The sequence below is a fragment of the Musa acuminata genome, chromosome BXJ3-7 (assembly GCF_036884655.1).
Source record: "Musa acuminata AAA Group cultivar baxijiao chromosome BXJ3-7, Cavendish_Baxijiao_AAA, whole genome shotgun sequence".
In the NCBI taxonomy this organism is placed as follows: Eukaryota; Viridiplantae; Streptophyta; class Magnoliopsida; order Zingiberales; family Musaceae; genus Musa; species Musa acuminata.
Window position 1 is genome coordinate 1,534,201 of NC_088355.1, and position 15,339 is coordinate 1,549,539.

Consider the following 15,339-nt stretch of genomic DNA (forward strand, 5'->3'; position numbering starts at 1 on the left):
ATAGTTGTAGAGCTCCTTCAGCGAGCATCTTTCTTCTCTTCCATCACAGGCCATGCCGGATCGATCCAGTTTGACCACTGGAAGCATGTGCAGATCCGGTACGGAGATGGATCGGCATCTGCATTCTTTTACTGAGATCGGGTAGCGTCCGGATTAGGGTTACAGCGGCATGCGAGTGTTGGTATTGAAGTGCTTGGGGCCATCGTTATGGTGAGTTGGTGGTCTCACATGGATGGGGGGCGAAGGGTTTACATGAAGGAGAAGCGCTTGAAGAAGACAAGCAGACAGAGAACCCGTGGCTTATCAGGACACATGCATGCCATGAACTACTACAAACTGCTACGTATCTCCAACCACCTCCCAATCATACGCAGGAGAGAAGAGACAGTGGCGTCCCACCAACAGTTGATTCGACGACCCCAATGATGAGCGAGTGGGAGAGAAGGTGGCATGGTTATTGTCATCAGTAGAGCATTATGCTTGACGGGCACGGTGCTCGTGGCTTTCGAGTTGATGGACATCGATGGATGCCTTCTTCAGTCTCTCAGGTTCATGCACTTGCCAACGAGTAAAAGACATCGGGCAAGTGAAGTGGATATAAACTGGTCAACGAGACATGAGGTGAGGAACACAAGTGAAGGGGGAAACCACGAAGGTGGCCAGGAGGCTACTCAAAGTTCTTCTCTTTCCTCTTTTTTTGGCTAAACAAGGAAGAAGTCAACGGTGATCAGGGATGATGAATGAGCACATGAAGTGTTTTGTGCTGTTAGTTGGTGCAATCGGTTGACTATGATATCTTAATCTTCTTGTTTATATATGGCTTCTTCTGGATTCTGGATCTGCGCTAGCTAAGTTTCAGAAGCCACACATTTGTTTTTGGCTAAACAAGAGAGGAAGAAGGCATTGCAATGCCACACCACATGCCTTTACATCTAAATCATAAATGCAATTTCCATTAAGCATTCATGCTGTCAACTCACCCACACTTCTCTATCCATAATTAATGTAGTTTTTATTATAAAATCATATTTTTTTAAAAAAATTCAAAAAAAATCTAATTGATAATTTCGATTATTTATATCCTAATCTAAGTAAGAAATCATGATTAATTTCATCAATTCTTTTTAGATTCTATGTTGTTTAGGACTTAACAAAGTCCCTCTATTTCCATCTTCTATGGCCTGTTTGGTGCTTCTGACATGTATGAAATTGACAGATGTGTGTGTCAGTATTGATGAAGCTTAATTTTCACGATGGACTCGTCGTAGGTACCGTAAAACAACAACGACAATAACAAATAAAAATAAATTGTATTATTTTAATTATTCGTTTGCCATCGACTATACTTGTAGATGATAAAATAAGATGACGTTTTTCTAACCTACCCCTCCTCATCATAAGGATAGATAAGACGGAGTTTGCAACAAGCATCAACCAAAAACATCTCTTCAACGATTATGAACCGAAAAGGATAATGATTTTATTTATATCTTTTCTATTTTATTATCTTCAGATATGCCCTCTTATTCTAATTCTTTTTCTTTTAATAATCCTCCTCATCTATGTATGTATGTATAGAAAGATGAACGGATAGATAAATAGAGATGGAAAGAGATAGCATCTATAATAATTGAACTACAGTGAAATATATTTCCACATGCATGAGCGAGTTCAACCAAGGAGGGCATTTGAGCCTAATGTCTTATCAGGATCGACTCAGCAAGCATCTTTAATGATCTGAGGCAACATGATAACATTAGTGGCTATCATGAATAAAGACTGATAAAATTGCCCATCTCGAAGAAGGGTATAAAAACCATAGTGGTAACCCAAGCTTTCTCATGGCAATCAACCTTTCCTCTTGAAAGATGAGAAGAACAAGTAGCTCACTCATCCAAGATTACTCTCCCCAAATGGTACACTTGCGTGTATTCACACATCATGATATGAAATAAACCGTGATTCGGTAAGGTCCCAAGTGTTTTAACTCGGTTTCCACTGCATCAGTAGCTGCCGGAAAAGTTGTTGAAAGGATTTATCCTCTTACTTCAGAGACATGTAACAGCAGATTTGTACTTTAAAGAACTCTTAGAGAGAACTCAAACATTTTCTGCAGCACCTTCATGTGATGTCCCTTCTAATTTCCCCGTCGTGGATAGTTTCTCAGCTGCTAGTCTTTGTTCCAGTGCCCTTGCTCCCCGTTCTCTGTAGCAGAATCAGGTCACTGAATTAGTATCTACGGTGACAATGTTCTGATGCGTACCAAGAACAAATCTATTAAGTATCTATGTCATCAATTACATGCATCGTTTGATACACCATACAACCCTGTTTCATGCAGCAAAACTTGGGTTAGTAGCATCATCATGCATGAAAGACATTGTTCATCTGACACACACAAAAAAATGCTAAACCTGATAACTGCAACAAATAGTCAAAGGACAACCAAGCTAGCAGTGGACGCTGCACCGGTCAACATATTATAGGTATTTATCAACACACCATAGGTATTTCTTCCCAATATCAGAAACCGTGCTAGATTTGACATTTACAACATGTAGCAAGGTGTGTGTGTATGACCGCTTTACCAAGCGATACAAGTCTTGTACCGAGCCCTGCACGTATTGCTTGATTTATATTGGTCCACATACTGATAGGCTATTAGACCAGTAAATACCGTCCTGCCAAATCACCATCCTACAAAATCTTACCATGCAAATCTTGGCCTAGAATATGATGGAATTCAACACACATGCATCTAAGATTGTCTTGATCAATATAAAAAAGGTTGGATTTGGCTTGAAGTGTCCTAGAGCATGTTTTACTGTAGAAACGATTTTTGCATTATTTATTTTGTGTTGGATAATGAACATTTTGTTTCTAAATTTTTTAATAATGTATACATCATGCTCCATGGAGCTCATTGTTGATTTTTTTTTTTGCCCCAATATTTAGTTTCCAGCTGGAAGGACTAGAACCCCACATGCGTTGCATACCACAATGACTGAATTGAATATTTGACTTTGATCAGCTATTAACAAGAAGTACATACTCTTAAAGAGAACTTTACAAATTTAGTTGGTCATCTATGACTGTATAACAGAGCCGCTGAGAAGTACTTATTTATTTCTCACTACAAGAAATTTTGCAGCTGTACTATCATCAACTCCTTCAATGATCAATTTGTTGATACTAGAAGAACCACTGCAGTTTGAAAGTCAACGATAATATTTTTATGTCTATTTATGTTTACACATTATCCATACACATATTTGTGAGATGTTTATAATTTTTTGTTATTTTATTTTATTTTTGAAGTGTGTATACATATATAAATATATGTATACAAATATATTTTATCTTAATAAATATGTCACGCACCACAGGATGAAAGTTTTAGCAAATAGGAGCTATGTAAAATATAAGACTTATGCAACAGTTTATGGACAAATAAAATCATTATGAATTCTTAAAATCAAACCTGATAGAAGATTAATAAGGAACAAAAAACATAAATGTTGATCATCTAATAATCAGTGCTAGCCTCAGAATTTGCTCTCAATCTATGTCTGAAGAAAACTTGCTGTTCTGCCTGGCCTAAAATTCTTGTATTCTTCCAATAATTTAACTGGGTGATTATCCTTTTCCCCTTTTTGTTTTTTTAATTTTTCTTCTCTCCTTCGGACCTGAATTCTTCACTATACAGATTTCAGACCAACAAGATTCTCAATAGCTTATCAACTTATCTTGGTGCAATTATGCTTCCTGAACGTCTTATTGGCACATCCATGGTTTCTAAATGATGTGTAGGAGGATAAAGTTAGGAAGGATTAGATAATGGCACAAACTATAAGATCTATAATTAACATGACTAGGAAGAAGGCAATAAAGGGATGATAATAAACAAAAAAAGTGAAACAGTATCATACCAAAGTGATATGTTCATGTTATCAAACGACTCTTATCATTAAAAGGAAAATGAGATGAATCAAGAGCCAAAGTAAATCTTGATCTGAAGAGTAAAATAAAACAAAATAAGAGCACACAAGAAAGCACAACATTGTTGACTGTTTTCAGCCCCATGATTTGAAAATGTTTGGGTGGTTGCACCTTGTTGATGTCATGAGAGACTTTTAATATGACTGCATTTGTTTGCCATACATATTGCAGGTTTTTTTTTTTCTCTCATATCGCACGTTTGATTACCTTGGTTATAAATGGAGACTAAGACCATGGCATCTTTCTACTTGCATATGCAGATTACACCAGTTGGCACTTGAAGGTTCAGAAACAACCCAGCAGTATTAGGAATAAATTGTCCACATTTCCAACATATAGAAATCAGGGCAGAAGCCAGAAACAGAGAAATTACTGGTTGGATCTCATTAAGGTTCTGTTTTTGGCTACCTCTTAAGTTTATTCTAACAGACAGTCATTGTGATTCTCAGGGTGCATCATGACTTGTATCAGTTAGATACAATGTCACTTCATCAGCCCAAGAAAATAGCAGTGACTTGTATGGAACTACAATAGTGGTGGTACAATAGTGGTGGTACAACTAGAAGGTCTCAGGCAGTTTACTGGAAGATAAATCAAAGAAAACAAAAAAAAATCACCAATATGACTCTAGATAGCACCTGTGAGACAATAAAACCAAATATTCTAAAGTCTTCAGGATTTGATTATGTACTCGGGAGGATGGCATCAGAAAATAAAGCAGAGAAGAACATATTCTGATAACACCAACAAATAAACACACCTTCTTCTGATCGCGTCAATTGAATCAGAACCGGGCATCGGAGATCCATCTAATGTGTCACCTCTTGTATCAGCAGAGCTATCAGATATTCTTCCACAAAAAACCCAATGAAATAATGAAGCAATGGGGTCCAATACTGGCCTGCAAATTCAGTACAAATAGTATACGTACATCTAATGGATAGAATTCAAAGATATACCAATGGAGCATAAATGTTACCACAAGAATTCAGGGAAGAAGCTTGAAAATGAGAAATCATCACTTGGATCTCCCTTGAGACTTGTTGCTGGTCGCCTTTGAAAGTAACGCAAGTATATCCAACTCATATATATGCCAAATAATAAAGTTGGAAGGTAAGACACAGAATCCATTGTGAAGAAGCTTGTGGCAACTGAGATCAATGCAACGAGAGTTGGCATCCACTGAGAAGCATGGGAATAAGAAGTAATAACTAATGTGTTAGTAAATCCCTGGGACAATGAAAAAGCATATATACCAAACCCTGAAAATTACAAATGTATACCTTTGCTTTGATCTTTAAAATAAAAAGACTGAGCTCCTGATCTGGTAGAATTTGCTTCAAGCCTACAAGAAATCCTGAAAGGACCCCATGGAAGCCAGAAAATGCTGTATATCTGTGGAACAAGTATGTGGATAGGGAAAATGAAAAGGGTACAATGTTCATAATTATAATGAAATTAAGTAGCAGCATATGTTCTAAGGCACAAGACTATGTTAATCATCAATGCCTATCAGAATTTGACATAGAACTTTGATGAATGCTGAAGCAGAATGATTTATGTCCATGTAGGAAGCCCAACTTGATCAAGATTGAATTAAGATATCAACCATATATTGGTACAGCTATTAGATTTACATGTCCATTTATAGCTCTATGTGTGTGGTTATAGCAAATATTATCCTGCCATGAACACCTTGCTAAAAATGATTGTTATCATTTGACAGCTTATAGTGCATGAACTACAACAATCAAACTTACCACACGATCATAACTCACATTGTTTTAATTTATCGAAAGTTCACCCAATAACTAAATCTGGAGGGAAAGAAAATATTTGTTGATGTACAATATGCTGCCAAAATAGATAAAACTGGACCTTTAGAGAGCTGAGGCTTACAGATAGCTTTCCTGTCTTGTAATATAGTACAGAGCAATAGCAGTTACAAAGACGCAAATCGAAGTTAATAAATTCACCACTATGATGAACTTTAAGAACTCCTTAGAACCCCACAATGGCTCCAGCCACCTCCCAAATAAAAGAAGACCAACTGTGCTGATTGCCACCTGTGAATACAACATTAGCCATATTAAAGTATATTCCATATAGAAAACACATGCTGCAATAATGAGACCTTGTGAATAAAACCAATATCCACGTTAGTCCACATATGCAGTTGACCAAAGTGTGATAAATATTAACTCATTTTGGTTATTATTTTGAACACAGTATACATTTTTACTGAATTTCTTTGGTATTATGAAATGAGTAATTGAGTGTATCCTAGAAATGAAAAAAAAAAAGAAAAAAGATATCAATATGTACTGACCCATCGACTTTCCTGGAGTGGACTTCAAATGAGTTTGGATAAGCTTTCCCTATCCTTAAAATAAAAAGAAAATGCCTTAACTCAACCTCTCAGGAGCTGTAACGCCTTTCCAAATTACTAGTAGTAATTTACACAAATTCATACAGACAAGGCTATTGTTTCCCTTTCGAACTCTGTACTAAGGAATTTCAACAACGCATCTAAAAGAAATAAATATAAGATGTAGATGGATTATCAACAAGAAATCCTCAGCAGAAATACTAAAGTACACCTAACATGTGTTCAATGATAAGATATATCACATGGAAATAGAAACAAAAATATCCTAAAAAATGTGTAAGGGCTGGATTGTTATACCATGTCACAGCAGAGTAGTGGCATCTCACTATACGATCCCATACATGTAGCACAACCCTATACTGACTGCGATAGGCCAATTTGACCAAAAATTAGCCTAATCATATGTCGCGTCTCTGACAGAAAAAATGCCACATGCCCATACATTCTTGGCATGGCATGCTTTGTTTCATGACAAGCTTGAGTGTGTAAAAAGCTCCTTCTCAAAGATAACCATGAGAAGATTTAATAAACTAACAGCCAGAGAGAGAGATTTTAAAAAGATTTCGAATATTTGAATATTCAATCCAGAATTCCCCGAATACCCAATAAGGATAAACATGTGATTAGTACTTACAAGCTACATGTTTCAGAAGGTTTTAGACAAACAAAGAAAAATCAAATTTAAAAAACTTTCCTAATATCCATCAATAAATTATACTCATTGAGACAATAAAGTTACATGGAAATTAGAACCATAAGAATCCAATAGTCATATTTTAGATGAAATAATACTCATGATCATAAAACTCAACCAGGATAGTACATAACACCTGATATTTACATGTTTGACCGCGAATGAATAACGATTCGCTACGTTAGGTACCACTGGGTATTCATTTTTTATTTATTTTAATAAAACCAGGAACTACATGTTGGTACACACTGATATGATACTTATTTAATGGAAAAATAGATTTTGGTTCTGGTCCAAGACTTAAAAAAGTAATGATAATACTCAAGACTCTTGTTTAGAGACAACTAGCATCATTAAGCCTTCAATTGCTTCCACTTTGCAGAAACTGGATCAAGATTTAAAACTATGATACTCAAGACTAACTGTTCTAAAAATAACTATCATCACTAACCCTCCAATGTCTTCCACTTTTCATTTTCATATCCATTATCTAGTCCACCACTTCTAACAAAAATGAGGACAATGTCATGAGCTAGTATAAGTTCTTGACCAGAAACCAAATTTTCAGAAAATGATTGTCATTCTACTAGATTTTGTCAAATAATTTTTACACAACTTCCTCACATACCAGTCCCTTTGATATGTCCAAACTCCCTACCCAACATCATCATACCCCTTTCACATTGTCAAATTACCTAGCCAACAAATCTCACCAATGGTGGGGAAAATTGAAATATGGCATTTTCACCTAATTCTTCTATCATCTGGGTGCTTTGCTGATGTTTGTCTAATGCTGACATTTTCACCTAGTTTCTTTCTTTCTTGGCTCAGCTAAGCTTAATCAGATTGATTCCTCCATATTATAGATCGATTGGCAATGAATTGAAAAGAACAGACTAAAATTGGCCAATTGAGACCAGCAATTCTGAAAGGAAAAAGTGACACAATAGAGAGGAAAAGAAAAGCCAAATCTGACTGTCACTAGCTAAGGGGGTAATTACATATTATCCCCTATAGTGAACTATGATTAGCATCTCAATTATACACTTTAAAAAGTAGCATTGGGGTCCCTACACTTACGAAGGTGAAACATTTATTCTCAATTCTTCTTACGTCGTTAACTTCGTTGACGGAAAAAATCACACGTATAAAAAAAATACGAATGAAAAGGATAAAACATAATTTCATTATCTTTCCAAACTGCTAGTCTGCAATCTAGCACGCCTTCCTACTCGCCCGCAGTCTGTCGTGCCTTCCTGCTCGCTCGTTGCTCGCTTGTCGCACCTGCTCACCCGCCGCACCCACTTGCCCGTCGCACTAGCTCGCCCATCGCTGGCCCGCCGCACTCGCTCGCCCATCTCTCGCCCGCCGCACTTGCTCACTTGTCGTACCTACTCACCCGTCGCTCGCCCGTCGCGGGCAAGCAAGCGGCAGGTGAGCAAGTGCGGTGGGCAAGAGGTGGCAGAGCGGTAAGCGAGCAAGTGCGGTGGGTAAGCGATAAGCGAGCAGGTGCGACGGGCGAGTGGCAAGTGAGCAAGTGCGGTTGGCGAGCAACGAGCGATGAGCAACAGTTGCGACGAGCAAGCAGGAAGGTGTGGCAGGCTGCGGGCGAGCAGTTTGGAAAAAGGAGGAGAAGGGGAAATCGATAAAGTTTATATAAAATTAATAATTTAAAAGATTGAAATTACATTTTTATCCTTTCCATTCGTAGTTTTTTTTGCACATGATAACACATTTAATTTTTTTCCGTCGAAGAAGTTAACGATATAAAGAGAATTGGGGTTAAATGTTTCACCTACGTAAGTGTATGGACCCCAATGCTACTTTTTAGAGTATAGGAACCGGGATACTAATCATAGTTAACTATAGGGGGTAATCTATAATTACTACCTAACAAAGACCATAGGATGAATAGGAACAGGAAGTAAAGATACTAACTTCTAAATGGACAGTGCTGCTTGTCAAGATGTTATCACTCGCATCAGCTAATCATAGACGCAGTGAGAAGAGAGAAGGAAAAGGGACAAAAAAAGGGGAAGAGGGAAAAAAATTAAGGTTTAGGAAGTTTTAAGTACATGCAACGATTAATCTCTAACAAATTGGAGCCAACAGATCCAATGGTTTTTCTAAATTACATTCAATTATATAAATCACAAACATAATTTTTAAGGTTTTAGACTTCTGTAAATGTATATTTTTCTAACGTAGCATCTATCACTTTCATTTTTTAATTTATAATTTGAACTTCTTTTAGCAACTCATGATCTAACCAGAATTCTAAGGCCCATCAGAATTTTATTACCTTTCTTTCGAACCTTGATGCTAGATTTCTCAAGATCATTTGAGATCCTTTTGTTTTAGAACATGTCTAGAACATGTTTGTGATGAGAAAATCTTGTGTCACGAGAAATCAAATAGTTCTCAGTTTCTTCTTACAATGCACATTTAATTTGTTAGTAATTTGCATGTCATTCCATGAAAGTGTCAGTATGGTGTGACTGCAGTCAGCTAGCTTCCTTGCCGACCACTGCCTAGTACGAATACACATTAAACAATTATAATCATTAGCTGACTTTGTCCCATCATATGATTTTACTGCTTTGACAGAGAGGTGACTTGCCTACCAAGATGCATTAACTGTAATTTTTATGGCTTAACTCAGTTGCAAAAAATGCTCTAGAAAGTAGGTCCTGATCTCTGACAGATGCAAGCAACACTAGGATGGGCATCAAATATAAATTATAGGCCATGAATTTAGCATTAAATACAATCATCATACTATTGTTTACACTTTCCATTCTTAAAAGAACATTGCCAAAAGACTGATGCAAGAGAAAAAAAACATGCTCAAAAACAGAATTTATGATGTTGATAATATATTTCAATTATACACATTGCAAAAGAACAAAAGATGACAAAGAATACCCCTAAAATTGATTGCTCAACATAACCAGCGGTGATAAGGTTCCATGCAAACGGAATTGTCCTACAAAAGCATTATCATAAGCATTATTACATAAGCTAGTTGGATCAGCAATTAGTAGAAAATATTCTGTTTCGTAAAAATGAAAATTTTGGAGCAAGGATTAACAGACAACAATGATGTTAAAGTGCCTCTGTTGAATAAAAGTAAAAAAACTACAACTCCAGCATATAAAAGAAAATAAAGAGATGGCTTCCATATGAACTGCACATAACACCCATCAAATACTGAAAAGGACTTTCGTCCATCAGAATGGTTGTGTTTTGTTCCCATTATTTTGTTATAAAAAGATGGCAATAACTGGTACACCAATAATGCAAGATAAGATTTTCACCTCAATACAGACTTGTCAATTTGATGAAGATTACCATTGTTAAGCTCAATTTTATATTGTTGATCTCTTTAAAAAGCTTGAATCTCAATAAATTTGTCAGTATGAAAAGATGGAGAAAAGTAAGGTGTGGCTGACGTACACCAAAAATGCAGTTTTGACTTTAATGTAGACCTGTTACTGAATATGCAAAGAAAAACCAACTTTGACCTCGGCAGGTGAGCTGCTGAAAGAGTGTCTGGCCCTTAGAGACTTATGTTTGTGAATCAGAGAAGATCCTACTACTATTTTATTTATTACTCAAAGGAATCATCATAATCGTCGTCTGCCATCTTTGTCACAGTATTCGTCATCCACGACCAGCAAAACAAAAAGGAAAGAATATTGGGAGAGAAAATGACAGAGCAAAACAGTAGTCCTTAATCTCTTAAGTAGACATATGTCATGCTATTCATGATTAGTCTCAAATTCTACAGGACTCTCTCGAAATTATTATTTTTTCCTTTCTCACATAAATATTTTTTGTTATAAATTCTTTTAAATATTATATTACAAAATAATATTCTTCATGTGGTAACAAGCGGGAAAATTAGTGCCTAACTAAACTTTGGCATCCATGATATCCTCTAAGATACTACCTTTATATGTTCAGCATAAACAATTATCTTATATCCTCATCCTCTTTCTCTCGTTTCTCCTTTCTATTTTCTTTTCTAGTAATAAAGATGCCAAATGTCAAAGGATGGAACCACTAATGATAGTGCTTCTCTCTCCTTCCCTAACAACAGCACTCGAGAAGTATATGTTATAACCCAAGGGTAATGGCTAAACTATCATAATTGCCACCACCAAACACCCACCAAATGTCTTCCTTTAACATCAATTAAATGTACCCACTAATCTAAATTTAGGACAAAGCATCAAGGATGACTTTTGAGATTAGAAAAGATTGCCCTCTCCTGGGTAGAAAGATGGATTTCACAGTCTCAGAAAAAAGTGTCAAAAATTAAACAGATATTCTGGATAAGAATTGTAGTATTATATATATATATATATATATATATATATATATATATATATATATATATATATATAATCAAATGTAGCATATAGGTGATTTTACTGCATAATAAGCTATCAAAAAACTCCATTTGATACCTTGAGGGAATAAGGACTACATAAGGGAGAATTGAAGGAAAGACTTGAAGCAGAACATATCCTCCAACTAGAACCACAGCAAGGCCTTTGCACAATCGGGTGAATCCTGCATAAAAGCTGCTGCCCTGCATTTAGAAAATGTAGCAGATATAAATTTCTGACATCTCAAAATGTAAAATAGATGTGCAAAAGGCAATCTTCAATAACTGAGAACATTTCAATGATAATATTAACCAAGAGCAACCAATGAAGAACTATCAACAATTGCTTTAGGAAGTGCAATAATGAAAACGAATAAATGCTCTTGTTCGTTTCTTAGTGAACAAAAATTTTGAGCATTTCACAGTATTAGTCAACGTCTGTTCCTATTATCCCTCTCTTGTTACTATCTTCTGCTTCACTTTCTTTAACCATCATCTCTTCCTGAAACACCTACAGGCCATGCCCACACACACATGTACAAGAAAAGAAAATGTCTCTTCTCGTTTGTATTTTCCCATTTAAGTCAAGGATTCAAGCTAGAACGCCACAGATTAAAAAAATTAGGCCAACATTTGCGGATACTGAATCTGAAATGAACCATATATACTTATCGTTTTCATTGAACCCTTGGTGTTAATCAAAGAAATACACGTGCAACCTCCTCTTCTTGCTTAGGGCTTATCAAAAGAGCATAAATCTACCAAACATCCGACCCTGCTGCTTCCGAATCCATTGAAGCAAGAAGCGTGTAGTTCGAAAGCAAAAAACTGCAAATTGGTTTCATTCGACGCTAAAATTTAGGAAGCCGTCCTAACCCACGAATCGCAATCACATCCCTAAGAGGAAAAGAGGAATCACAACGAACTATCAGAACTGGACCCGATCCGGCGGACAAGAAATCAGATCCAGCGCTAAAGCCCAAGATCCAGATCAAGCAACCGCAGGGAAACGATGAAGAACAGATGAGAGAGAGAGAGAGCGCGCATCTTACTCACTCCTGTTTGAAGCGGCTGAGGGGGAGAGGAGCTGCTCAACATCTTCGCTGTTGAAGATCCGTTCCCGTGAAACAAATGTCAGCGGTGGGGAGCGGAGCGATACGACGGTCTCTTCTTAGCGTCTGAACTGAACGGTGGTTGAATCTCGATTGAGTCGAATAGGCAGTAATTATGAGTTATTTGACTCGATTGAATTAAATAAAATAATATCAACGTAATAATATCTCTCCATGACCTGCGTGTTATCGGAAGAATTGATTCTATTATTATTATTATTATTATTATTATTATTATTATTATTATTATTATTATTAATTTTAATAATAAATTTTAAAAATAAAATTAATTAGAAAAAAAAATATAGAGAACACATGTGTTCTCCGTTTCCACCCTATTTAAATGAAAAATGAGATGAGAATGAGGGATGTTTCTTGTCCTATTGATATCTCTAAGGTAAATCTTAAACTTTATTAAGTTAAATTCATAACCCATAATACTACATTAGAATGTGTCTAAGTTTATTTTATATTTAGATGATCGCCACTAGAGTTGAGATATCGTCCGACAGAAGATGACGCATTAGAGAAATGATGTATTGGCTGAATAAATATCAAATGAGGATAGGATATTGATAATCGTCCACGTGTCATAATCTTTGATGTAAATGTAACAATATACGTGAAAAAAAAATAAGAAGTTAGTGTAATATGATTGGTCAATGCATTGTTACACAATTAATATCTCTCCGAGCCTGGGTGTATGTGCTGAGTGTCATGTATATCATTTAATATAATATATTTTTTATTTAAAAAATATAACTAGTTATCGGTCTTGAGAGATGAAACAACGGTCTTGAGAGATGAAACAATGAGAAGAGGACGATGAAAGGAAAGATGACGAAGGGAGGTGTTGAATCTCGAATTTTGATAATAAAATTAATTGATGAAAATATGATCTAATGTGCATTTAAACGGTACATGACTAATCTCGATTAAGAAAAGACAAATCAATTATCGCAAGAAGAATCAGATGTTGGGTCGGAGTAGAACATGTCAGAAGATTGACTTTCGTGCCGGAGGACTGATCAACATGTCGGAAAGACTTCGTATCATGAGTTCGGGCATCGGGCTAAAGAATCAAACATTGCGCTAAGGAGATTGGAAGTTGCGGGAGTCAACATGCCGATTAGGTGATATGCCGAAGGAGATGATGATGCGCCGAAAGATCGGACGAAGCGCTGAATGAGCCAATGACATGTTAGAAAACATAGGATTTATGTTTATAATCAATTGTGTCTATATCAAGTTAGTTTAAGTCTAATTGAATCAGTTTTGGGATGAAAATAATACCAACTCAATTATGGGCCAATTATGCTTGAATCAAGATTGAATTGGGCTGGTTGATTAGCTCATTCAGTGACATATAGTAGGGTCTGGTGGTGATACCACCCAGACACACTCTCCTAAATTATGTCAAGCGGTAGTATTGTTAGACTAGGCGGTGATACCACCTAGTGTCAATATGTCAAGCGGTGGTACCGATGGTCGTACTATCCAGTGTTAGTGGCAGTGTTAATGCTGCAGGCGGTGGTACCGTTAGAACATGGGGAACCCAGGATGAGACCGTTTTGGCTTCAAATTTGAGTCTATTTGGGGCCTATAAATACCTTACTCGTCCATACTCGATTTATACATGAAATTGAATAGTAAAAAGAAAAGAATCATCGAGTAAAAATTGTAATATCTTTATATTAGTGAGTCTCTTCCTCCTAGAGTTATAAGGTTTCCAAGGGAGGAGTAAGGTCTAAAAGAGAAGTGTAAAGGTTCTCTCCTGAACCTATGAAAAAGAAAGAGTTATAAGGGTAATTGATCTTCGCTTGTTGAAAGAAGATCGATAGTAAAAACCGGTAGCCTCAAGTGAAGAGAAATCAGGAGTGGACGTAGGTCACAGCGATCGAACCATTATAAATCAGTTTGCATTTACTTTATACTTTTTATTCTTATTACAAACTGATTTACTTATTCACTACGCTTACGAATGATTTCAAGTTAAACGTCTTTCCGATACGAGCTTTATCGAACGAAGTTTTTCAAATCGATAGAAGTTTTACGTAAGCACTAATTCACATCTCCCTCTTAGTATCGATTTCGATCCTAATAAGAGGCGGAGGAGGAGGAACTGGGGGGGAGGACATAGAGAAGGGAGAGTAAGGGGAAGAAAAAAGGCAAGGTAAATAGCAGGCGGAATTAAAAAAAAAAATTATTTGCGATACTAATGAGCCTACAATTTAAAAGGGAAGAAACGAGGCAATGATAAAGAGAAGGCGGAATTAAAGAAAAATAATGAGCCTATAATTAATTATTTTATTCAAATTTCAATATACTGTATTCATACTTGATATATTTTAAGTCTAATTTATCACAATCTAACAACGTTTAACATGAGTATAACAGTATGTTTAATTGTCGATCTTATAAAATCGAATGATTATAACATGATACTTAGTTATTTCATCATCTCATCTCATCGTTACGTTTATTTGTGGTATTCGTCATCGAGCTTCATACGTCGTGATCGACACATTGTTTATAGAAAACGAGTCCTGCTGGCTCGAGGAATCGGTTTCGAGCGGCCTTCTCGTTGCAACAAAGCCCGGTCGCCTCGGCTGCGGCAGCAGCGAGACGACGCTTCCCAACATCAAAATCACCGCCGACATCGTCGGTCGGTCCTCCGGCCGCTCCTGAACGCACAGAAGGCCGACCTTCATGCACCTCAAGACTTCCGCCTGGGGATACGAGTCGCCGATGG

At 36.6% G+C, this 15,339-nt stretch overlaps 1 protein-coding gene across 1 annotated transcript; it reads right to left on the reverse strand.

Moving 5' to 3' along the window:
• Positions 1-1,622: 1,622 nt before the first annotated feature.
• On the reverse strand, positions 1,623-12,679 carry LOC135586018 (rhomboid-like protein 19). Its single transcript, XM_065160024.1, has 8 exons — positions 12,532-12,679; positions 11,555-11,679; positions 10,008-10,068; positions 5,899-6,065; positions 5,283-5,394; positions 4,979-5,181; positions 4,760-4,900; positions 1,623-2,205 (listed from the first exon to the last, which is right to left on the reverse strand). Exons 1-8 carry the CDS (start codon positions 12,571-12,573, stop codon positions 2,100-2,102), a joined length of 957 nt encoding a protein of 318 aa, XP_065016096.1. The 5' UTR covers positions 12,574-12,679; the 3' UTR covers positions 1,623-2,099.
• Positions 12,680-15,339: the final 2,660 nt, after the last annotated feature.

What these genes read in the sequence shown, in the direction of transcription:
- LOC135586018 (XM_065160024.1), bottom strand. Translation starts at nt 12,573, where the DNA reads ATGTTGAGCAGCTCCTCTCCCCCTCAGCCGCTTCAAACAGGA. An exon ending in CTCAGCCGCTTCAAACAGGA is followed by an intron (nt 11,680 to 12,531) that starts GTGAGTAAGATG and finishes TTCTAAATGCAG; the next exon opens with GGCAGCAGCTTTTATGCAGG. An exon ending in ACAAGACAGGAAAGCTATCT is followed by an intron (nt 5,395 to 5,898) that starts GTAAGCCTCAGC and finishes CTTGTTCCACAG; the next exon opens with ATATACAGCATTTTCTGGCT.